The sequence below is a fragment of the Vipera berus genome, assembly GCF_964194415.1.
Source record: "Vipera berus genome assembly, chromosome: 12".
Classification (NCBI taxonomy): domain Eukaryota; kingdom Metazoa; phylum Chordata; class Lepidosauria; order Squamata; family Viperidae; genus Vipera; species Vipera berus.
Window position 1 is genome coordinate 5,208,086 of NC_138215.1, and position 24,254 is coordinate 5,232,339.

The 24,254-nt window shown below is 46.3% G+C and overlaps 1 protein-coding gene across 1 annotated transcript; it reads right to left on the reverse strand.

Moving 5' to 3' along the window:
- Positions 1-1,797: 1,797 nt before the first annotated feature.
- Positions 1,798-24,227, reverse strand: HACD3 (3-hydroxyacyl-CoA dehydratase 3). Its single transcript, XM_081337544.1, has 11 exons — positions 24,091-24,227; positions 21,964-22,006; positions 19,678-19,751; positions 14,697-14,861; positions 12,793-12,844; positions 12,594-12,704; positions 10,756-10,883; positions 8,956-9,068; positions 7,303-7,409; positions 5,284-5,415; positions 1,798-3,827 (listed from the first exon to the last, which is right to left on the reverse strand). The coding sequence occupies exons 1-11, from the start codon at positions 24,169-24,171 to the stop codon at positions 3,751-3,753; spliced, it is 1,083 nt and encodes a 360-aa protein (XP_081193670.1). The 5' UTR covers positions 24,172-24,227; the 3' UTR covers positions 1,798-3,750.
- Positions 24,228-24,254: the final 27 nt, after the last annotated feature.

Below are 24,254 nucleotides of genomic sequence, written 5' to 3' on the forward strand. Positions count from 1 at the left end.
TTTATCTCATGTTGCCCTCAGTGGCACTTGTTCCTCAAGATTTTTATTGCCTTTTCATTCAACCGATTACGCTATACTCTTGTGTGTGTGTGTGTGTGTGTGTGTGTGTGTGTGTGTGTGTGTGTGTGTTATAGTGCATGTATCCTGTATCCAGTGCTGTGCAGATCCTTTAAGGCAGTGGCTCCCAACTTTTCTATACCTCGCACCCCTAGAACGCTTCTGATATATTCTTGCACCCCTCGCAAAACTTTGAAATAACGGCAACGAATTATGCATATACACTATAATTTTGAAAACCCAAGTTTTCGCACCCCTTGGAATATCGTCACGCAGCCCCGGGGGTGGTGGGTGAGCACCCCTGGTTGAGAACCCCTGCTTTAAGTTATATGGACAACTAGTTAGCATAAAGTAGGGGTCTTCAAACTTGGCCCTTTGATGACTTGTGGACTTCAATTCCCAGAATTCTGGGAGGTGAAGTCCACAAGTCATCAAAGGGCCATGTTTGAAAACCCCTGGCTTAAAGCTAATGCAGTAGCCAGTGCTTTTTTTGTAAAAGAAAAAGCTGCCGGAACTCACACATCAAAGTTCCATCCAAAAAAGGTGCCAGAACTCCGTTCTGAGTGTTCTATGACAAAAGAAGCCCTGGCTGTAGCCATCTAAAAGGGCAAAGGTCAAATGTTGATAGAGGGTTTGACCCTTGTAGAGTCACAACCTGGCCACTTGCATCTGCAAAGTCCCAGTAAGGAGGAAACTGGTCACTCTTGTCCTTGGGTGGCCCATAGCATGGGTAATTCTTGATTTATGATCGCACCCGAGATCAGAATTTCTGTTACTAAGCAAGGCAGTTAAGGAAATCGCTACCAATTTTATGGTCTTTTTTTTTGTCCTGGTTGCTAAGCAAGTTGCTGCGGTTGTTCAGTTGAATCATGAGGTTGTTAAGCCTAATCCGGCTTCTTTTCATTGGATTTACTTTTTGGGGAAGGTCTGATATGGCAATCATATGAGCCTGGGATGGTGCAACGGCTGTAAATACACGCCTGTTGCTAAACTCCCCAAGTTTTGATCACATGGCCATGGATGCTGCAATCGTCACAAGGACCGGTCGTCCCTTGCTTCAGTGTCATCGTAACTTTGAACAATCACTGAATGATTGTTGAGGACTATGGCTAGTTCAGCCTGTAACAATTACTGGGCTGGACACCGTCTCAACAGCCTTACTGTCCTCTCTCGGTGGCTTTTCATGCACCCAGCTGAGATAATAATAATAAAGCTGGAAGGGACCTTGAAGGTTATCTAGCCCAACCCCCTGCTCAGGCAGGAAACCCTATGCCATTTTGGACAAATGGTTGTACAGTCTTTTCTTAAAGACTTCCAGTGTTGGAGCATTCACAGCTTCTGGAGGCAGGTTGTTCCACTGGTTAATTGTTCTGTCAGGACGTTTCTCCTTAGTTCTAGCTTGCTTCTCTCCTTGATTAGTTTCCATCTGTTGCTTCTTGTTCTGCCTTCAGGCGCTTTGGAGAATAGCTTCTTCTGCCCTCTTCTTTGTGGCAGCCCCTGAGATATTGGAACACTGCTATCATGTCACCCCTCACCCTTCTCTTCATTAAACTAGACACACCCAATCCCAGCAACTGTTCTTCATATGTTTTAGCCTCCAGTCCCCTAATCGTCTTTGTTGCTCTTCTCTGTACTCTTTCTAGAGTCTCAACATCTTTTTACATTGTGGTGACAGAGATGGTTCTCCTAGGCCAGGGGTCAGCAACCTGAAACAGTGAAAGAGCCACTCGGAACCGGTTCCCTCACAAAAGGAAAAACTGGGAGCCGCAAAAAATGTGTGCGCATGCGCGTAGATGCGTGCATGTGCAGAACAGGGTTTGACTGAAGAGTGGAGACAAGGCGAGATATTTTTTTATTTTATTTTTAATCCCATTTATATCCCGCCCTTCTCCGAAGACTCAGGGCGGCTTACAATCTAAAGCACAATGTGCTTAGCAATAGCCTTCATTCTATGTATATGCCTGCTTATTAGGGCTTTCGCACCCCCCCCCAAAGCGGCATTATTACAAAGTCAGCTTATTGCCCCCAACAATCTGGGTCCTCATTATGCACCTACCCTGCATATTTGAATTGATTGGTTGAACTTTTTTAGTCCCACTTTTTTTTTTGGACTGCACATGGCAGAGGACTGGGAGCCGCAGGAAACGGCTGAAAGAGCCACATGCGGCTCCAGAGCCGTGGGTTGCAGACCTGTGTCCTAGTCAGAAGCTGCTGGTTTAACAGACTGGGCAGCTGTTCTGGGGTTTGCTGGTTAAGCTAAGCCCGGAAAGCTGCTAGATGACTGCTGGGAATGGCTTTTTTTTTTGTCTCAAGATTTGCCACATCTCCAAATGCAGCATTTGCAGAGATGTTAAAAGTACATCTGCAGCCAGGCGAAGGAATAAAACCTTTCCCGTGTGGGCAATGTAATAATTTGAACGTTGAGCTGCGTTGCTACCCACTGCAAAGCCAGAGATTCAGAAACACAAGGATCCTTGTTTTTAGAAGGATTTATTAGAAATATGCTTTTGGTTTGCCTTGTCCAAAACTTGCCAATACGGATTCATAACAAAGTGCCTGCACTGTCACCCATTAAGCTAACCTCCCCAACTCCAAATACGTTAATAGCCCTCTTTCTGGGGTACCGGGGAGGGGTGGTGGTGGAGAGGAACCCAGCTGAAGATTAAAAGAGGGGTGAAAAATGTTAAACGCCACCACCAAATGCTCTCACTCCTAAGAAGGAAGCCTCAAGACAGCAGCCCAGGATTTGGGGTCCAAAACTCATTTCCTCAACTAGAGAAACAAAAAAAACACCTCCAGTTGGCTTGAGAAGGCGATGCTTGCCTTCAGATTGCCGAGAGTGACTCTCGCTCAAACAGACGTTTTAACTTCTTCACCTTTTCTTCCCTTCATGTCTGACTGGCGCTTTCCTAAAATCTAGTACTGCAGTCCTCTGGTTGGAAAGTTGACACAATCAATATTCTTAAAGCCAGAAACTGTCCCAGAAGCTTTTTTCAAGCCTACGAGGATTTGAACCAGCTCCGTTCTTTATTTGACTTTATTAGTCTCTACTCCGTGGGGGTTCTCCCGCAGAGGCCTGCTCTTATTTTAAATTGGATTGAGGTTTCATTACTTGTGTGTCAGGAAGTTTACGGATTATTAAAAGAATCTAAAATGAGAAGACCACTAGGAAGAAGCAGACAATGAACTTGCCTCTCCAGATTTAGTCATTTTCACTCTCAGGGTAAGGAAAAAGTAAAATTGATCCCAACAAACCAGTCACTTCTTTAAAGGCACAGGATAGTTTCTCCCAGGTCACCTTTAACGAGTTTTAACTCTTGTTTCGAGGTTCTTTAGATCCTCCTCAAGTTGGAGTTTGGAAAACCCTTTTCTACATCTCTCAGGTGTCGGAGTTTTTATGTCCCCCACCCCCTGGAAAGCAGCTTTGTTTTCACTAGAGGCTCCAAGTCTATTTCACAGGAAAGAAGTTTTTAGCGTGGGTCCCCCGTTTAGTTTACCCGAGAAGGGAGTGAGGTCCGAAGGAAAGTGTTAGTTGGATGGCTCGATTTTCTAATATCACGCAGGGAAGACGTGTGTCATCATGACTACAAAATTGGGTTTTGGATTAACGGAGCTAGGAAAAAGGTTTGGAAGAGCCCTAAGCCTACCCCCTCCAGCCTTCTTCGAGGAAGATTAGAAAAAAAGAGACTCCAATTAGTGCATTTTCCTCTTTATGGGCCCAAGGCGTCGCTGCCGCTGCTTGTACATATGACGGAAAAGGATAAACGGTGCTGAAAGGAAAAAAAATGGAGAAAGGGTAAGTTTTCCTTCTCAAGGTCAGAAAAGCAAGCAAGAAGAAAACTGTGGAAGGTTTTCTCAACCTTAAGAACGTTTAAGATGGGTGGACTTCAGCTCCCAGAATTCCCCAGCCAGCATGATGAACCATCCCGGCAAGGTTTCTCAAACTTGAGAACTTTAAGATGGGTGGGCTTCTGGGTAATTCTGGGAACTGGAAGTCCACCCATCTTAAAAGTTCTCCAGGTTGAGAAAGGCTGGCCAATGAGTTCAACACCCTTTCCCAAAGCTGCTACAGGAGAGAGACTCATCTTGTTCACATCCTTAACAACTAGTGGAACAAGCCAGTCTCCTTTCATGCTGCATCACGGCCTGTGAAGTGACTCTCGTGCGTGGCTGGTGGTTGCTCAGCCCTCTTGAGTGTCTTCTGGACCAACAAAGGTCAGGAAAAGGAGTGTGGGAATTGTGTAGATCTCACCAGCAAAAGAAAACAAAAGTTGAAGAAAGAAATCTGATAGGTGAGCCCTGACCAGCATGGCTTCTGCTCCAGCACATGAGAGAAGCAACAGTGGCCAGAACATCTGCCCAAGGACTCACCTCGTGTGAACCCACCAGATTTCAGTTAAGCCCGCAGCAATATGGTACAGCCCAAGCTTTGCATCCAAAGACTTCATGATGGAGATGATCCTTATCAGAGATCTTGAGATCTCTGTTGATCAGACTCCACCCATGATAGCATTGAGAAGACTTGTTCTAATGGAAGTCGTCTACGCTTCCCGGTGCCAAAAACACCCTGCAATCTTGAAGAAGCCCACTCTTCTATGGAAGGAAGTTGTGGCTGGGTTTGTTTTAATTCCTACTGACAAGAGATTGGCGGATGGGAGTAAGAGGCTCAAAAACTGAAGATGGTGTCTGACGGCACATTCGGAAGTCAACCCTTTCTCTCTGTGCTGCATGGAGTCCTCGACTTACGACCACAATTGAGGCCAAAATTTCTGTTGCACATTTGGAAGTCAACCCTTTCTCTCTGTGCTGCATGGAGTCCTCGACTTACGACCACGATTGAGGCCAAAGTTTTTGTTGCTAAGCGAGACACTTATGCAGTGAATTTTGCCCATTTTATGACCTTTCTTGCCACAGCGGTTAAGCGAATCACTGCAATTGTTAAGTGAGTAACACGGTCATTAAGTGAATCTGTCGTGTTCTCAAAAGTCACTCTGCAACTGTTGTAAATGCATGCCAGTTTCCAAGGATCTGAATTTTGATCGTGTGACCGACCAATGGTCAGAAGTAGGGAAAACGGTTAGGAGTCCCTGTTTCAATGCCGTTGTAACTTCAAATGGTCACTAAACGAACTGTGGTAAGTGGAGGACTACTGGTGTGTCTTACGCCTGTGGTGCGAACGCTCTCTATGAGGGGTACACGCGACGCCCCAACCAACTGAAAACTCACCTAGAAATAAGAAGATGAGCTGGAGCTGCAGAAAAACCGAAAACGGGACGGTGATGCTTAGTGGATAATTGAGGGTAAAGCTGAATTTCCCAGTGCTGTTGAAGACAGGAATGGCCTGGATCACAGCTACAGCTAAAAGCAGAAAGGAAGGGTTAACAGGCCTTTGGGGGAAGAACAAAGAACAAGGGTAGAAACTGAACGACAGACAGTCCTTAACTTACGACCGCAATTGGGACAAGACTTTCCACGGCTAAGCAAGGTGGCTGTTGAGTGAATGAGTCGTGCCTGATTTCATGACCTTTTTGGTCAGGTGAAGTGGATCACCGCAGTTATTCAGCGAATCCCAATTTCCCCATTTGACTCGGCTTGTGGGAAGCCAGCTGGGAAGGTCGCAAACAGTGATCAGATAATCCTGGAACGCTTGCAACCGTCATAAATGCAGACTAGATGCCAAATGCCAGCATTCTGATCCTTGGGGATGCTGCAATGGTCGTAAGTGCGAGGACCAACTGTAAGTCCCTTTTTTTCAGTGCCGTTATAACTGAACGGTCACTTAATGAATGGTTGTAAGTCAAGGACTAACTGTATTTGCATTTCGAGAGAGAGAGGAACAGTATAACTTGCCCCAGCCTACATCTGGGATATCTGAGGGAACACCTGCTGCCGGCATCAAGCTCCCTTCGTCCAGTGCGCTCCCACAGGGAGGGTCTTCTCAGAGTGCCGCCGATAAAAGATTGTCGGCGGATAACACCCAGGGGAAGGGCCTTCTCTGTGGGTGCGCCTGCCCTTTGGAACCAGGTGCCAGTGGAGCTTAGGACTGCCCCCGACCTCCGCACATTTCGCCGGGACCTGAAAACCTGGCTCTTTGAGCTCTCTGGCCCAGGCTGAGAATTTTTAACTGGGGTTTTTAATTCTAGGGATGATTTAATCTTTTTAAATTTGTTTTTAGCTTTTGTATTGGTTGTTTTAAATGCCCTGTAAACCGCCCTGAGTCCTTCGGGAAAGGGCGGTATATAAATTTAATAAAATAAATAAATAAAATAAATCAAACCCAGTCAACAGGCAAGAAGACCGCAGAAGCAAGAAACCCCCCCCCCGCTCCCCCTGAATTCAATAACATTCTTAATGTTAGTCTGAGATAAATGCATAAACTCTGGTACGGTTATCAGGTCACCTTCCTAATATTTCTCTGTTAGACTAGGGGTAGGCAACCTTGGCTCTTTTATGACTCGTGGACTTCAACTCCCAGAATTCCTGAGCCAGCCACGCTGAGGGGAAAGGGAGGTTTCCAAGCTGAGCCATGCTGGCTCAGGAATTCTGGGAGTTGAAGTCCATCAGTCATGAAGGGGCCATAGTTCCCCCATGCTGGCTCAGGAATTCTGGGAGTTGAAGTCCACCAGTCATAAAAGAGCCAAGGTTGCCTACCCCTGGGCTAGACACACCCCACTCCCTCAATCAATCCTCATACAATTTAGCTTCCATCCCCCTAATCATCTTTGTTGCTCTTCTCTGCACTCTTTCTAAGCTCTCAGCCTCTTTTTTGTATTGTGGTGACCAAAACTGGACGCAGGAATACAGGAAGTCCTCGACTTATAACCACAACCGAGCCCCAAATTTCTGTTAAGTGAAACACTTGTTAAGTGAGTTTTGCCCCATTTTACAACCTTTCTTGCCACGGTTGCTGAATGAATCACTGCAGATATTACGTTAGTAACACTCAAGTGAATCTGGCTTCCCCGTTGACTTTGCTTGTCAGAAGGTCGCAAAAGGGGATCGCGTGTCCCCGGGAGACGGCAACCATCGTAAATATGAATCCGTTGCCAAGCGCCCAAATTTTGATCGCGTGACCGTGGGGCTGCTGCAATGATTGTGAGTGTGAAAAGCAGTCATAAGTCAGTTTTGTCAGTGCTGTTGTAACTTTAAATGGTCACTAAATGAACTGTTGTAAGTTGAGGACTGCCTGTATTCCAAGTGGGGTCCCACCAGTGCAGTATATTCACCCACATTTTTCCCACGTACCTTCTGCCAACATTCCCAATGGATAGAGAGGCATCCATATGCTGTATCGAAGCCAAGTAAGAATTTTCCATTCTATATCGATGCTGGAAAGCAAATAGTATGGATACCTACAAGAAAAGCCACAAACATCGGTCATCTCTTACCGCTTACCTGGTGCAAGGCTGCAAAAGAAGGAAATGTAAGTGGATTAGCAACAATCACAATTCTACATCTCGTTGCCCAGCACACCGAAAGCGCAGATGTTTCTTACTCAACTTCATGTATATTTTACACAGGCCTTAAAAATCAGGATTAAAAAGTTCACCTGACCTAATCGAGATAAGACTAGCCAAAGATGGCTAAATGGATTGCCTTGATTAAAGAAAAAAAATGCTTTTGTTTTTACTTGGAAACTGCTTCTGGACTTTGTGCTTGAGGTGGAAAAAAAAAAGATTTTGGGTTTGTTGTTATAGATGTGGCTACTATTATGTAAAACTAAAAATTTGTGGTTTGATGTTATTATCTTATTTTACTCCATCAAAGGGAGCTGGACATCAACTCTTTTTTTCCCCCTTTCCCTAAACTTTTCCCTTCCCCTATTTTCCAATTATTTTCTCTAGCATTTTTGTATTTTATGGTCTAGACCAGGGGAAGGCAACCTTGGCTCTTTTATGACTCGTGGACTTCAACTCCCAGAATTCCTGAGCCAGCTATGCTGAGGGGAAACGGAGAGGGTTCCAAGCTGTGCCATGCTGGCTCAGGAATTCTGGGAATTGAAGTCCACAAGTCATAAAAGAGCCAAGGTTGCCTACCCCTGGCCTAGGCCTAGGCCACCTTATGACTTGTGGACTTCAACTCCCAGAATTCCTGAGCCAGCCATGCTGAGGGGAAAGGGAGAGGTTTCCAAGCTGAGCCATGGCTGGCTCAGGAATTCTGGGAGTTGAAGTCCACGAGTCATAAAAGAGCCAAGGTTGCCTAGCCCTGGTATAGACTAATAAAAAAAGAAAAAAAGATGACACTAGCTGAGAAGTAGAAGCAATGCTGCCTGTTCAATAGAAAGAAAATGGGCAATGTTCTAAAAGCATAATAGGAGTTTTATTGTGCTGATCTCAGAGGTTTAAAAGCAGGTTTTCTTAAGAGATGTTGGGGACCAAATGAGTTGGGGGCCTCTAGAAGGGAGTATTTGTAGCTCAGGGTTGGGGGAACCTTGCTGCTCTCTGAGCTTGTTTTCTTGAAGACTTTTAATTACCCAACTAGCTAGTAAATGCCACTCCCTTCTAGCACTGATGTTACCTAATTTCTTAATGAAATGTCTGCAAGAAAACAACCAAGCTCAGAGAGCACCACGGATCCCAGTCCTCCTCCTCCTCCTCCTCTTCTTGCTCCCTCCCTCCCTAGTACTGATGATAATGTGACCTAGTTAGGTGATAAAACGTCTGCAAGAAAACAGCCAAGCTTGGAGAGCACCAATAAAGCCACGCTACCCACCTCCGTTTGTAACCAAGAGCTGAAGCAGTTGCAAATGATAGGTACAAATGAAAATATTACAGTTAAGTTAAAAAGCTGCACAGAAAAGTTGGGCCGGGGGGGGGGGATGTTGGGTGGACCCCCAAGATGGTAATGTAGAGTTGACAACAGGCAAGAATTCTGCAACTGCCTTTGCGCCCCAAATACCTGATGATCTCAACCATGCTCCAGAAGTAGAAGATGAAGAAGACCACTGCTTTGCTTTGCATTTCTTCCGTACTTCCAAGAACGACGAACAACACGAAGCTCCTCCCAAAGATCTAGAAACGGGCCCAAAAGAGAGTTGCAGAGAGGTCAGTAATGGGGGAAAGATTTATCTCTTCCAAGTTCAGACACTCAAATATACCTTGCGAGCAATGAACAAACCTCGATTCAGCCAAGTTTTTCTCAAGCTGGGGTCCTCAGAAGTTGGAATTCCAATGTCTAAGAATTCCCACCTACTGTAGGGATTGGGGAAGCAGGTATATTGCTTTTCCCACCATGCAGAAGAGGAGCTGTTGTGGGAATAGTGGGGGAGAAGACCCGCGTTGCTAAGACATTCAGTCTCTGCCCAGAAAACTAGACAGTGTAGGATATAAATGTAGACAAAACTAGCAGGATGGCAAATGTGGCTTCAGCAACAGAGTGGGAATGGACCTTAGAGATCTTCTAGTCCAACCCCGCTGCTCAAGCAGGAGACCCTATAGTCCCATTCTAGACAAACGGCTGTCCAATCTTTTCTTAAAAGCCTCCGGTGATGGAGCACCCACAACGTTTTGAAGTCAAGCAGTTCCCCCTGCTTAATTGCTCTCACTGTTAGGACGTTTCTCCTTGGTTATAGACTAGATTTCTCTTCAATGAGCTTCCATCTGCGTCTTCTAAGACTGTTGCTAAAATATTTGGGCAAACTATATCCAAGTAAATAATCTGCCTTAGGCAACCTTGGCTCTTTTATGACTCGTGGGACTTCAACTCCCAGAATTCCTGAGCCAGCACGCCTGGCTCAGGAATTCTGGGAGTTGAAATCCACGAGTCATAAAAGAGCCAAGACTGCCTACCTAGGAGAGGGGAGGAAATTCTCTAGAAAAAACAAGCACAATTAAGAATTTGGTGGACAATAGAACAAGGGAAACGCCTTCAGAGGTCAATCCACCTGGAGGCACCAAGCTGAAAAAGGCTCCTCCACACCAGTTGTTTCTCAATGTTGGCAACTTTGAGGTATGTGGACTTCAACTCCAGAATTCCTCAGCTAGCATGTGCGAACTAACTGGGTAAATCTGGGAGCTGAACTCCATACGAATGCTGCACTAGAATTCTCCATCTCCTGGTGATTGGCCCAACTGGCTTTCCTGCCTAAGTTGGGCCAACACTCACTCTCTCCTGGTGACCGGCCCAAAGTTCCCCAACTGGCTTTCCTGCTTAAGGCAGGACTAGAACTCAGTCTCCTAGCAATTGGTCCAAAGACACCCAGCTGGTTTTCATGCCTAAGGCAGAACTAAAACTCACAGCTCCCAGTATCTACTCTGATACTTTAAACCAGGGGTCTTCAAACTTGGCCCTTCCTTTTATGACTTGTGGACTTCAACTCCCAGAATTCCTCAGCCAGCGTGCCTGGCTGAGGAATTCTGGGAGTTGAAGTCCACAAGTCATAAAAGGGCCAAGTTTGAAGATCCCCTGCTTTAAACCATTACACCAAATTTCCTCTAATGAAGCATCAACGGCAGGAAACTTTGGGAGAACTCTCGGACTATATAACAAAAATTTCCATATCATTAGATGCCCAAGACTCTCTCAAGAGAATTACTAGCAAGCAGACTGATGTGGTACATAATCATTTGCCATTTTTACTCCAAGACAGAAAGCATTAAACAGCTCTCGGTCAATATCTCGCATTGACAAAGTAAAACTTTCGCCAGCCCCATAAAAATGAGTTTTTACACTTTCCAAAGTGGCTTGGAAATGTATTACCTGGAGACAAACAGGAGCTAAGGGAGTTTTGATGAGGCCTATTAAGGCATTGACAATCTCCATCAAGGCAAACATCTGGCAGAAGTACATCATGTCCCCACTCATGTGGAAAGTATCGGAGAAAGAGTCTGCAAGAACATGAGATGACTACCTGTAACTGCAGTGTGAAGGAAGGAAGACCTACTAAAGACAGAAGGAACCAGAAATAGATTTCAGAGCAATTTTAGGGGTCTTGCAAAAGATAAAGCTGCTGCAACTATTTCCACGGGTTGTGAAGCACCCGTTTCAAATGTTTTGCACAGCCCTACACAGGCCTACATTACACAGAACATAGAATCACAGAGCAGGAAGAGACCTCGAAGGTCTTCCTAGTCCAACCGGCTGCTCAAGGCAGGAGACTTACCCCATCCTAGTCAAAAATAGACTGGTTGGCCAGTCTATTTTTGAAAATTTCCAGCGATGGAGCAACCACAAGCGCAGGAGGCAAGCTGTTCCACTGATGGTTTGCACTGTTAGAAAATGTCTCTTTAGTTCTAGGCTGAATCTCTCTTTAATGATCTTCTGCCCATCACTTCTTGTCCTGCCCTCAGGCGCTTTGGAGAATAAGTCGATCCCTTCTTCTCTGTGACAGCCCCTCAGGTATTGGAAGGAAGTTATCGTGACCCCTCTAATCCTTCTCTTTGACAGGCTAGCCCAGGGGTCTCCAAACCTGGCCCTTTTATGACTTGTGGACTTCAACTCCCAGAATTCCTCAGCCAGGCATGTGGACTTCAACTCTGGGAGTTGAAGTCCACAAGTCATAAAAGGGCCAGGTTTGAAGACCCCTGGGCTAGACATACCTCACTTCCTCAGCTCTTCATCCTATGCTTTAGCCTTCAGACCCCGAACGATCTTTGTTGCTGTTCTCTGCACTCTTTCCAGGATCTCAGGATCTCTTTCTATCATCATGACCAGAACTGAATGGAGTAGTCCAAGTGAGGCCTCACTAATGCAGCGTAAAGCGGTCCAATCATTTCTCGTCATCTTGACGCTGTTCCCCATTTCATGCATGGACCTTTTGGTAGCTGCAGCGCACACTGCTGGCTCAAACTTATGTAGTGGTCTACTAGGACAGTGGCCCCCAACCTTTTGGCCACCAGGCATCGGTTCGGTGGAGAAAGGTTTTTCCACGGATCAGAGGGGGCACGGTTTGGGGTGCTGCCTGTATCCTGCGGATGGGGCTTCGCTTGTTTGCACAGTCCAGCTTCGGGCATGCCGCAGCACAGTGCCCATCCACAGACCGGGGGGCTGGGGACCCCTGTATTAGGACATCTAGATCCCTCTCCCAGATCTTTTTAATCCCATTTATACCCCGCCCTTCTCTGAAGACTCAGGGCGGCTTACAATCTAAGAAGCACAAATCAATGTGCTTAGCAATAGCCTTCATTCTATGTATATGCCTGCTTATTAGGGCTTTCGCCCCCCCCCAAGTGGCATTATTACAAAGTCAGCTTAATTGCCCCCAACAATCTGGGTCCTCATTTTACCTACCTCGGAAGGATGGAAGGCTGAGTCAACCTTGAGCCTGGTGGGATGCGAACCTGCACTAGTTGCAGGCAGCTGGTGTTACTTAAGGAGGCATTAGCCCACTGCTCCACCAAGGCTCTTCTCTCAGACTCGCCACCCAAGGTATTATGAATAAGGGGAACTGCTAGGAATTAGTTCTTAGCTCTTCCACCGAGTTACGGCTTTCCCAGAGGGACCAACTATGGAGGCCTGGGGCTGATCAAACCCCAGGCCTTGCAAGGCGCCTCTCCCTTAAGCCCACTCCAGCTTCTTGGGCAAATGTGCCCACTTGCCTTTCCCCAGCACGAACAGCCGGACGGTCATGTTCACGAAGATCCACGAAAAGCCCAGGAACTGTACAAGATTGTACATGAACAAATAGCCTCTCTTCAAGTGTCGGAAAGCTGCAAAGATTTACAGAACCAAGTTAGAGTAAGGTAGGAAGGGCAGGAGGCTTTGGATGGCCCACTTGCCAAAAGTAGAGCCACTTACGATCTTTGGGCATTCTGTTCTTCACCATGGTTTTGTTTATGCGTTCTTCTTCCTAGAAGTTAGAAAGAGAAAGGCAGCATGGAAGCTGGTCCGTCTCCCATCCAGAAGGGATCTGGTCCTGCGGTTGATAACGTTATTTGCAAATAAGTAGCTGCTCTTTGCATGCCAAATGGATGAGGCCACACAACTCAGAAAGCCTACAGCCGGAGAAATGCACGATGACGGCTGATTTAATCTGCCTGCCTTACCAAATCCTTACCAAATCCTCTAGGTTGGTGGCCCGACAGTGGCCCTACGTTGGGCTTTTTCTGCTCTGGAGTTTTCTCCTCCCTTTTCCCTCATCCCTGTTGAGCTTCCTGAAGACCTGGTGATGCCAACAGGACCCCAGGAAACGAGTGACCTAGCAAGGTAGCTTCGCTATTTTTAATACTAAGACCATTGCTAAGATGGTTTAAGGCCGGGGTCCCAAACCCCTGGGTCACAGTCCACTAAGGGCCATGGCCTGTTCAGAACCGGGCCATGGAAGCAATGGATGAGTGCGCACACGCGCGCAGCTCCATTTGTGTGAGCGGTGGGTGCGTATGCCTGCCGCTGACAAAAGGAGCTGTGCACGCACGCACGCACGCACGCTCCTAGCACGTAACCATCCTCTCTCCCCGCCGATCCAGAAAAGCTGTAAAAGGTTGGAGACCGCTGATTTAAGCACATGGAAGGATCCTCCTTGAAGATGTGCAGGTAGTCCTCAACTTACAATCTTTGTTTAGTGACCATTCAAGGTTACAACAGCGTTAAAAAGGTAACTTATGATCGTTTTCAAACTTACAGCCGTTGCAGCATCTCCATGGTCACGTAATTAAAATTCAGGTACCTATTTGTGACAGTGACAAGCATCCCGGGGTCACGTGATCACCTTTTGTGACCTTCCGATAAGTCAGTGGGGAAGCCAGATTCACTTAACAACTGTGTCACTAATTTAACAACAGCAGTGATTGACTTAACAACTGTGACAAGGAAGGTCGTAAAATGAGGCAAAACTCACTGAACAGACTTCTCACTTAGTAGCAGAAATTTTGGGCTCAATTGCGGTTGTAAGTCAAGGAGGACTACCTGTATTTTTGCACCTCTGCGAGAGAAAAAAAAATCACTTTTGCTCAGTTTAAACTGCAAGCCGGCATCTGCTTTTGGGCTTCCGAGAGGCCCATGTTCAGAGGCCCGACTCTTCTCCAAATGCCCAGGATTGAAGTACAAGGTGAGAACAAGAGTTGGCAATTTTTTTCAAGCCCCAAGCTCTACTGGATGTTGGCCCCCCCAAAAAAACCTAATAAAAAATAAATAAAAGCAGGCACGATCTTGCAAGACTTTGGTGACCTGGCACGATCTCAGCTGAGCACTAACCTGTCAGGAGATTTCAGAATTATGAAATTCTACCAGAGCTCACGTAAGAACACTGATATTGCACAAGACAGGTTAATTTCGAAAGAGTTGAGGTTTCTTTTTTCCCATTCTGCTTTTTAATTGAACGCTGGGGTTCTGCAGATGCCAACGAGAGTTACCTGGGGGCAAATTCACAATATTCTATGACAGTTACACCTGTTTTCCATTGCAAGACTTAAGAGGCATAGTCCAAAGAGTTTTATACCAAGGTAGATACCACACTTTAGGATGGGGTTTCCCAACCCGGGCAACTTTAAGACCCGTGGACGTCAGCTCCCAGAACTCCCCTTTCGTTAGCATCATGACGTATGACGGTAATGAACAGGCTCCATTAAGGTCGTAAGTCGAGGACTACCTGCAGAATGCTGATTACAGCACGTGGGCAGCCTCTTGATGGGAAGAGCCTGGGCAGGTCCAACAGGTGGGTGACTCTGCTTGCTGCCCTCCCAAGGTCAGCCACCTGCCCTCACCTTGGCCTTCAGTTCCAACTCGGCATCCGATTCGTCCAGCCATCGGTCAAAATCCGGAGTGAGAAACAGCGGCCGCTTCTCCTGCTTGGTCAGTCTCTCCCACCAGTGGCTCTCCTTCTTTTTCACCGTGATGCTCAGCTGCCTCTGGGTCACTCTGCACACCGGCTGAAAGAGCGGCAGCCCCAGGCAGGGCGAGAAAGCAGACACTCGTTTAAAGGAAAAGGGGCTTCTATACTAAATGTAGATAAGTGTCTTTTTTCTAATAAGAAAAAAAAATCAATTTACTCATTGCAGCAAAATCTGGCAACTTCACCTTACGTAAGGGGTGGCGTCAAATCTTTCCACCTCTGCACAGAGTCACCTGGCCTATACAGTATCAGCCTCCTGCCCTTATTGCTGACCGCACAGCCTTGCCTGGAGCGGGCAGGGCCTGAGATTTACACAGCGGGAGAACTTCGTAAGGCTGGAACGACCAGAATTTCTAGTCTGGGTGCAGATATGATTGCGCAATGCAGGGGAGCCAATGCAATTCGGGTTGTTAGCTGTCCGCCAGGCTTGAACCCAAAGAACCAAAGCTTCTGAAATAAAACCAAGATCCAGTTCTGCAGGCACAGGATCCTTGGAAAAAAACTGCTGGGCTTGGCAGATGTTTGATAAGGACTCTTGCTGCAACCTGCTATTACACAGGACTTTCCAACTTTGCCAACTTTAAGATGTGTGGACTTCAACTCCCAGAATTTCCCAGCTAGCCATGTTGGGTGAGGAATTCTGGGAGTTGAAGTCCACAAGTCTGAAAGTTGCCAAGGTTGGAGACCCCTGCTATTTTCAGAAGACACAGGTTTTTTTCCTGGGACCTCCAAATATGCAGAAATATGTTTTTTCAGATACAAAAGGCAGATACAAAATGTTAGCCTCCTACCAGCCCATCAGGAACAGTGCTATGAATTATTGTATTTAGTTGATGCTACTCTTTAAAACGATTTGCTTGTATTAAATAACTTAGCTCAGTGTTTCTTAACCTCAGCAACTCCCAGAATGCATGCTGGCTAAGGAATTCTGGGAGTTGAAGTCCACCCATCTTAACATTGCCGAGGTTGAGAAACATTGAGCTGATATCTTGCATGCTGTATCAGATAAAGTAGGTCAAAATTCATTCTGGGTTCACCCTGTGCTAATATGTTGTCCTGCTAATGCTTAACTTGCTAGTTAAAAAACAACTGACTTCATTCACTCAACAGGCCAAGCCTGCTTAGGATTAACACAAGGTGTATTTGTGTAGGTCAGGGGGGGAAAGGCTAGGTTAGCATTTTGAATAGAATAGAACTGGAAGGGACCTTGAAGGTCTTCTAGTCCAGCTCCCATTCAAGCAGGAGGACCTATACCAGGGGTCGGCAACCTAAAAAAGAAAAAGAGCCACTGGGAACCGGTTCCATCACAAATTAAAAAAAGAGGGAGCCGCGTGCGTGTGTCCATGCACGCGCATGCGCAAAAAGGTTTTTTGCGCATGCGCGGACGCACGCGGCTGCCATTTTTTAAAAAATGAGATGGAACCGGTTCCCGGTTGCCCGATGGCGACGGCCCGTCTGCAAAGCTGCCGCTTTCGGCAGCTTTGCAGACGGGCCGTGGCAGCTTCCTGAAAGAGCGGCGCCCCTGCCCATTCCGAGAGGTGCGCGCGCACCTCTCCGAACGACCGGAGGTGCGCGCGTACCTCCGCGCGAATGGGCAGCGGTGCCGCTCTTTCAGGAAGCCCGCCGCGGCCCGTCTGTGAAGCTGCCGAAAGCGGCAGCTTAGCAGACGGGCCGCGGCAGCTTCCGCAAAGATCGGCGCCCCTGCCCATTCCGAGAGGTGCGCGCGCACCTCTCCGAACGACCGGAGGTGCGCGCGTACCTCCGTGCGAAGGGGCAGCGGCGCCGCTCTTTCAGGAAGCTGCCGATCTTTGCGAAAGCGGCAGCTTCCTGAAAGAGCGGCACCGCTGCCCATTCGCGCGGAGGTACGCGCGCACCTCTCCAAAGGTTTGGGGAGGTGCGCGCGCACCTCCGCCCATTCGGGGAGGTGCGCGTGCACCTCTCCAAACGGGCGGTGCCACTCTCCATTTGGAGAGGTGCGCGCGCACCACTGCCCGTTGGAAGAGGTGCGCGCGCACCGGGCGGCTGGGAGCCGCAAGAGACGGCTCAAAGAGCCGCATGCGGCTCCGGAGCCGCAGGTTGCCGACCTGTGACCTATACCATCTCAAGACAAGTGACTGTCTAGCCCAGGGGTAGGCAACCTCGGCTCTTTTATGACTCATGGACTTCAACTCCCAGAATTCCTGAGCCAGCATAGCATAGCTGGCTCAGGAATTCTGGGAGTTGAAGTCCATGAGTCATAAAAGAGCCGAGGTTGCCTACCCCTGGGCTAGCCTCTTCTTAAAAATCTCCAGTGATGGAGCACCCACGATTTCTGGAGGCAACTTCTCTTCCACTGATTGACTGTCCTCACTGTCAGGAAGTTTCTCCTTAATTCCAGGTTGCTTCTCTCTTTCTTCAATTTCCAATCATTGTTTCTTGTCCTGCCTTCTGGAGCTTAAATGAATGGTGGCAGCCCCTCAGATACTGGAATACTGCTATCATGTCAACTCTCTTTCTTCTTTTCTTTAGACTAGCTAAACCCAAGTCCCATAGCTGTTCTTCGTATGTTTTAGTCTCCAGGCCTTGGATCATCTTAGTTGCTCTTCTCTCGTTTGTTTTTCCAGACTCTCAACATCTTTTTTGTGATATGGTGACCAAAATTGGCTGCAGTATTCCAGGGGTGGTCTCACTAGGGTTTTATAAAGCGGTACTAATACTTCACGTGATCTTGATTCTGTGCCTCTGTTTATACAACCCAGGATTGTATTAGCTTTTTTGGCTGCTGCTGCACACGGCTGGCTCATAGTCAAGTGATCGTCCACTAGGACTCCAAGGTCCCTCTCACAGCTACTGTTTTTAAGACAGGTCTTACCTGATCTGTACTTGTACCTTTGATTTTTCCTGCCTAAACATACAACTTTGCTTTTCTCCACATTGAAACTCATTTTGTTGGACAGGGCCCATTGTTCAAGTTCGTCAAAATCTTTTTGGATCCTTTGTTTGTCTTCTGGGATGTTGGCTACTCCTGCCAGTTTGGTGTCATCTGCAAATTTGATGAGTTCCCCTTCAATTCTCTCGTCTAAGTCATTTATGAAGTTATTGAAGAGTACTGCGCCTAAGACAGGGCCCTAACCCTAGCCCTAACCCACTGCTTACCTCTCTCCATGTGGATGTAGTACCATTGAGGACTACTCCTTGAGTACAGTTTGCCAGCCAGCTACAGATCCATCTGGTGGTGATGTTGTCTATTCCACCTTTTTCTAGCTTACTAAGAAGTAGGTTGTAGTCTACTTTATCAAATGCTTTACTGAAGTCTACTACGTTCACAGCATTTCGCTGGTCTATTAGTTTAGTCACTTTATCGAAGAATGAAATAAGATTGGTTTGGCATGATTTGTTTTTAACAAACCCGTGCTGGCTACTAGTTATAATTTTGTTTGCTTCTAGTTGTTCGCAGATCTGTTTTTTGATTATCTTTTCCAGGATCTTCCCAGTTATTGATGTTAGACTGATTGGTCTGTAGTTTCCTGGGTCTGGTTTTTTTCTCTTTCTTGAAGATGGGAACCACATCAGCCCTTTTCCAATCTTCAGGTACTTCCCCGGTGCTCCAGGATTTTTGAAAGATGTTGTGCAATGGTTCTGAGATAACATCTGCCAGCTCTTTCAGAACTCTGGGATGTAATCTGTCAAGTCCTGGTGATTTATACTCGTCAAGGTCGGATAGGTGTTCTCTTACCATTTTCCTGCTTATTTTAATTTTTGTTTCTAGTCTGTCTTTTGCAGTGGGTTTTTTGGTATGTTGGGCTGTAGTTTCTTTTTGTGTGAAGACTGATGCAAAGAATGAGTTAAGCAGCTCTGCTTTCTCCCTGTTGCCTGTTATTTCCTTGCCATCTTTTCTCTTTAGTGGACCTACAGTTTCCTTGACTTTTTTCTTGTTGTTAATATAGTGGAAGAAACTTTTATTATTATCCTTGATTTCTGTTGCAAGTCTTTGTTCGTTCTGAGCCTTTGCTTTCCTGACTTCAATCTTTGTATGTTCTTGCTGTCTGCTGGCCTTAAGTTATGTGCCCCTCTTCCCATTTTTTGTATTTTTCCTTTTTGTCTTTCAGTTTGTCAGAGAGATCTTTGTGCAGCCATGCTGGTTTTTTCTTGAATTTCTTGTTTTTCTTTTTCATTGGTATTGTGCTGGTCTGGGCTTTTATGATCGCATTTTTCAAAGTTTCCCACGCTTCTTGGGTTGTTTTTCCCTTTAGGATTTTCATCCATGGGATCCATGGGATCTTCTGCAAAGCCAGTCCGTTTCTGCTTTGATGCTTTTGGTGATCACCAAGAAACTACCCTTAATGTGTGAAATTGGCCTTGTGAGTTGACCTGGAGACACGCATTTATAGGGCCATAAAAAACACGTGGTATAAATGTAATCCTCAACTTACAACAGTTCATTTAGTGACCATTTGAAGTTACAACAGCACAGAAAAAAGACTGTGGCAGCATCCTTGTGGTCATATGATCAAAAGTCAGAAGCATGGCTACTGACTCATATTTATGACAGTTGTAGCATCCCGGGGTCATGTGATCCATTTTTGCCACCTTTTGACGAGCAAAGTAAATGGGGAAGCCAGATCCACTTAACAACCACGTGACTAACATAACAAGAGCAGTGATTCACTTACCGACTGTGGCAAGGAAGGTTGTAAAATGAGGCAAAATTCACTTAACAAATGTCTCACATAGCAACAGAAATTTTGGGTTCAATTGTGTACCTGTACCATTGAAAAGTGATTGCATTTATTTAACTGTGCTCTAACAGTCCCAAAATATAAACCTGGGTAAAGACATTATTTGTTCATTAGACAGCAAGAAAACAACCTTACCTGAGGGTTTACTGCTTCCAAGAACTCAATCTGGAATGTGTAAATATTATCCCCCTTGGCCCCGTGGCCATGAGCTGGAAAACCAAAAAAAAATGCATCCTATTTAAAAAATTCTGGAAAAGCAAGCTGATAGGGGCGGGATTTCCAAATTAAATATAAAAATGTCACATTTCTTTTGAAAACGGGGTGGAACAGCAGCACCCAGAAAAAGAGAAACTCGAAGAAACATGCATTATCTTGAGATTGTTTAGGGAATTAATCACTAATCATTCAGGCTTGACCCCTTTCACGAATATAGACATGAGAGAGAGAGAGAGAGAGAGAGAGACAGAGACAGAGACAGAGACAGAGACAGAGACAGAAGTCAAATTGTTCATTTTTCCCCCAATACTTCAAAAGGCTTGATCCGACATCATGACAGGCTGTTGGAGGGCAGGCTTTGCAGAAGAGTTCAAAGGCACTCTTCCACAGCAAATAAACATTTACATAATAGTCAAAATGAATGTGAGCTCCTGTTCTAAAAGCCAACGGCAAAGAGGGTTACAGATATCTTAACACTGGACAAAACAGGCCAGGTATGAAAATTTTGCAATCTTATTTAAATGAGGTGATAAGACGGCATCTGTTTGAAAGACACCGCAACGAGGGCGCTGGGAATAGATTGTTTGCTCTATTATTCCAATCACAGGTATTCCTCGACTTACAGCCATTCATTTAGTGACCGGCCGAAGTTACAACACCAGCGAAAAAAGTGACTTACAACCGATTTCCACATTTACAATTGTTGCAGCAACCCCAGGGTCCCGTGATTAAAATTCAGGCAACTGGTATGTATTTATGACAGTTGCAGCATCCCGGGGTCATCTGATCAGCTTCTGTGACCTTCCCAGCAGGCTTCTGATAAGCGAAGTCAATGGGGGAAGCCAGATTCGCTTAATGACTGAATGTTTCACTTAACAATTGTAGCGATTCACTTAATAAGCATGGCAAACTCATTTAACGACTGCCTCCCTTACCAATGGACGTTTGGGGTTTAATTGTGGTCGTAAGTGAAGGACTACCTGAGTTGGTTTATTAAGAGTGACTGGCATATTAAAAAAACACACACAAAAAACCACTTTTGCTGTTTTCATTTTCCAGTCCCAAACAAGAAAAGGCTAACAGTTATGATTATAACACACGTTTAGTCCTTTGTCATTCTAAAATATTCAGATGGCATAAAGGGTTTTGCAGTGTTTACGTTATATGTAAAGCGCCAAATAGAAAATCCAATTTAGAAGCGGTCAGTGTGTTTAGTTTCAGTGTTTAACTATGATAACCATATGTCTCTTATTATAGAGAGCAATATTTCATTTCAGAAAGTTGCCCTTTAGATTTATTTATTTTTCAAAAGCAAAACAACTTTTGTTTCGATTTTGGTCATTTAAAGCTTACCTATAAATGGCACCCTTAATGCAGAGTCATTCACATTCACGCAAAAAACATGGAAACCAAATTGTCTTTTAAAAATAAATTTGCATATGCTGCTTTAGATACCACAAAAGCTTTTTATAAAATATTTCTTGGTTTTGCTCTAGAATTTTCTTTTGTACAGCAAAATTATCATAAGTATTTAAAACAGTTTCATCCTTACAAACCTTCTTTTTAGATTTGTCCCATTTTCAACCTTGTTCTTTTTTTTTTAATGTGGTCGCCCTACTGCACCATTTGCAGAGAGTACCACTCTCCAGAACAGTAATAACTGAACAAGACTTTCTACTGCATGATGCTTCTTCAAACATTTGCAAATTGCAATCCAGTAATTGAGTCTCTTTCCATCTTCACTTCCCAGGCTAAATATATTTGATTTTTTTTTACTATTCCTTGTAGTATTCCATTTCCATTTGACAGATTCCACTTAGTGAACTGATCAATACTATGCCAGGTTATTTTAGAAACACACGCATATCTTTTATAAATTACTATACATGCAGCAGAGGATACGTTTTATGCATCAGGATTTAGTGGGATAGCACAACGAAGAACAAGATAATCTTTGGGTAAAGTGCAAGAGTTAAACCAGAGGTCAATAAAGGTACTCCCTCACTAAAAATGCAAACTTGAAATTCCAGAAAAATGAAACCTTGATTCTGGAGATATTTATTTTATTTGGAATGGATCTGGCTAGTAGGTGAAAAACTCCTTGGAAATTTTTACTCCCAATTGTTCAGAAGAACCTTTATAGACTGAAATGCTTTTTTTCCTGAAATATACTTTCCATGCTGAAAATAGTGGAAACTGGTTTACCTTTAAAATGGAGCACATTGTCTGTAATGGTAATATCAGGGTCCTGGGGGGAAAAAAAGAAAGATGGTTGCTTGCATTTCAATTACAAGTAGTCCTTAGCTTATGTGCAAAGTTATGGCAGACCGCCCCCCTGTGGGTGACCCGCTTTATGATGGTCACCATGTCCAAATGTGACGGGCAGGGTCCATTACCGTCGTAAGTTGAGGACTACCTCTACTTTTCATTTTTTCAGTCAATACAGTAGAGATCTATGCATACTGCACCTGTACAGTTCTGCGTGGAACACAGGTAGTCCTCGACTTACGACCACAATTGAGTCAAAACGTCTGTTGCTAAGCGAAACATTTAAGTGAATTTTGCCCCATTTTACGCCCTTTCTGGTCACCGTTGTTAAGCAAATCACTGCAGTTGTTAAGTTAGCAATCCAGTTGTTGAGTGAATCTGGCTTTCAAATTTTGATCACATGACTGCGGGGATGCCGCAAAGGCCGTGTGAAAAATGGTCATTTTGGATAGTCATTAAATGAACCACTGCAAGTTGAGGACTGCCTGTAGTGACAAAGGTAAAAGGGAAGAGGCTTCCCAGGTAGGCCTGCAGAAGGTCAGAAAAGACCAAAATGGCAGCCGCGACCGCTTGACCCAAGTCCCGCTCCTTTTTAACCCGAGTCATACGGGGAAAAAGGAAAAGCAGGATTCGGCGGCATGGCTGTGCCAGCCATCTTAACTTTTTTGACTCGCTTCTTGCAGATGCCTCGGTTGCTCTCTCTCCTCTTTGAAAACAGTGCCAGGGTGGGGGCAGCCATAAAAGGATGTCCCTTTAGGGAAAGGCCTGGCTGTGCCTGAAATGTTTTGCACAGCAATGTGCAAAGTGAATTTCCTAAGCAGGGCTGAGCCATTGTTATTTATTTTATTTTTGCCCAGGCGCTTGCAAAAGGCAGCAATATGCCAAAGGCGCCACTCTGCAGAACACTAATTTATAGTGTTATAGTAATTTATATAAATAACGGCACATTTTATTCTTCCCGGCTTGGCGTTTTCCTTTGCAACCTCTTTGAAGCTGTTTAGAACAAGAAAACAACAAATCCATTCATAGCTACAAGGCCAGATCTTACAGGAAAACCTTGGGCAATTTTCCAAGCCTTTCAGATTCCAACATATTTCGTGTGTGTGTGTGTGTGTGTGTGTGTGTGTGTGTGTGTGTGTGTGTGAGAGAGAGAGAGAGAGAGAGAGAGAGAGAGAGAGAGAGAGAGAGAGAGAGAGAAAGAGAAAACGTGCAAAGAATGCTTTTTAGCTGGCTGGCCTTGCTGCTTCCCTCTGGGGCTCATCTGCAGAAACTGTGAACGGGCTGGCTGCTTTAAACCAAGATTAGGGGTAGAGCTGAGCCCTCCCAATCCTCTTGCCAGCAGCTTTGCAAGGCTCGTGTGAATGCAGGTGACCCAAGGAGGAGGGGGGGGGCCTCACTTACCTGCATGCATGTGGTTTCCCCCTCCCCTTTTTGGCATTTCTCTTTCCTCCTCCCCGCGCCAATCCCTAGCCCAGGGGTCTTTAAACTCGGCCCTTTTATGACTCCTGGACTTCAACTCCCAGAATTCCTCAGCCAGCGTGCCTGGCTGAGGAATTCTGGGAGTTGAAGTCCAGGAGTCATAAAAGAGCCGAGGTTGAAGACCCCCTGCCCTAGCCAAACCCACCGGAGCAGCCCAGGAGCCTTCCTGCCAACCCCCGAAGCAAGACCCGGGCCCAGCCGCCTCCCCTCCCCACCCCTTCTCTCTCTATCCTCCCCCCCCAACAAGGAAGCCTCGCCTCGCCCACCCGCTCGGCGGGGATCGCCTGCAGGCAAAGCCCCCACCCACCCGGGAAGCCGCAGGGACGCGCAGCAGCAGGGCCGGCATCGCCCCGTTTGGGTGGGGGGGCTGCCGCATGCAGGAGACCCAACGCGGCTGCCCCCCCCCTGCGCTCACCTAAGCCAGGCCGGGCCGGGCTTCTTCCCCTCCCCGCCACGGCCCCGCGGCCAGCGCAGCCCCCTCCCCACGCGCGCTTGCTTCCCACGCAGGAGGCCAGGCGTGTGTGTGGGGGGGGGCTGCCGCCCCCCACCGACCCCTCCTCCCCTCCCCCACCGCTGGCGGCTTACCTGCACGTCGCTGAGTTCCACGCGCAGGTAGAGCTCGGGATGGCGCTGCGCCCAGCGCACCTGCGGGGTCAGGCTGGCCATCGCGCCGCTCCGAGCAGCGCCGGCCGGGCAGGAGGAGGAGGAGGAGGAAGCGGCCGGGGAGGAGGCGCCAGAGGCGGGCAGGC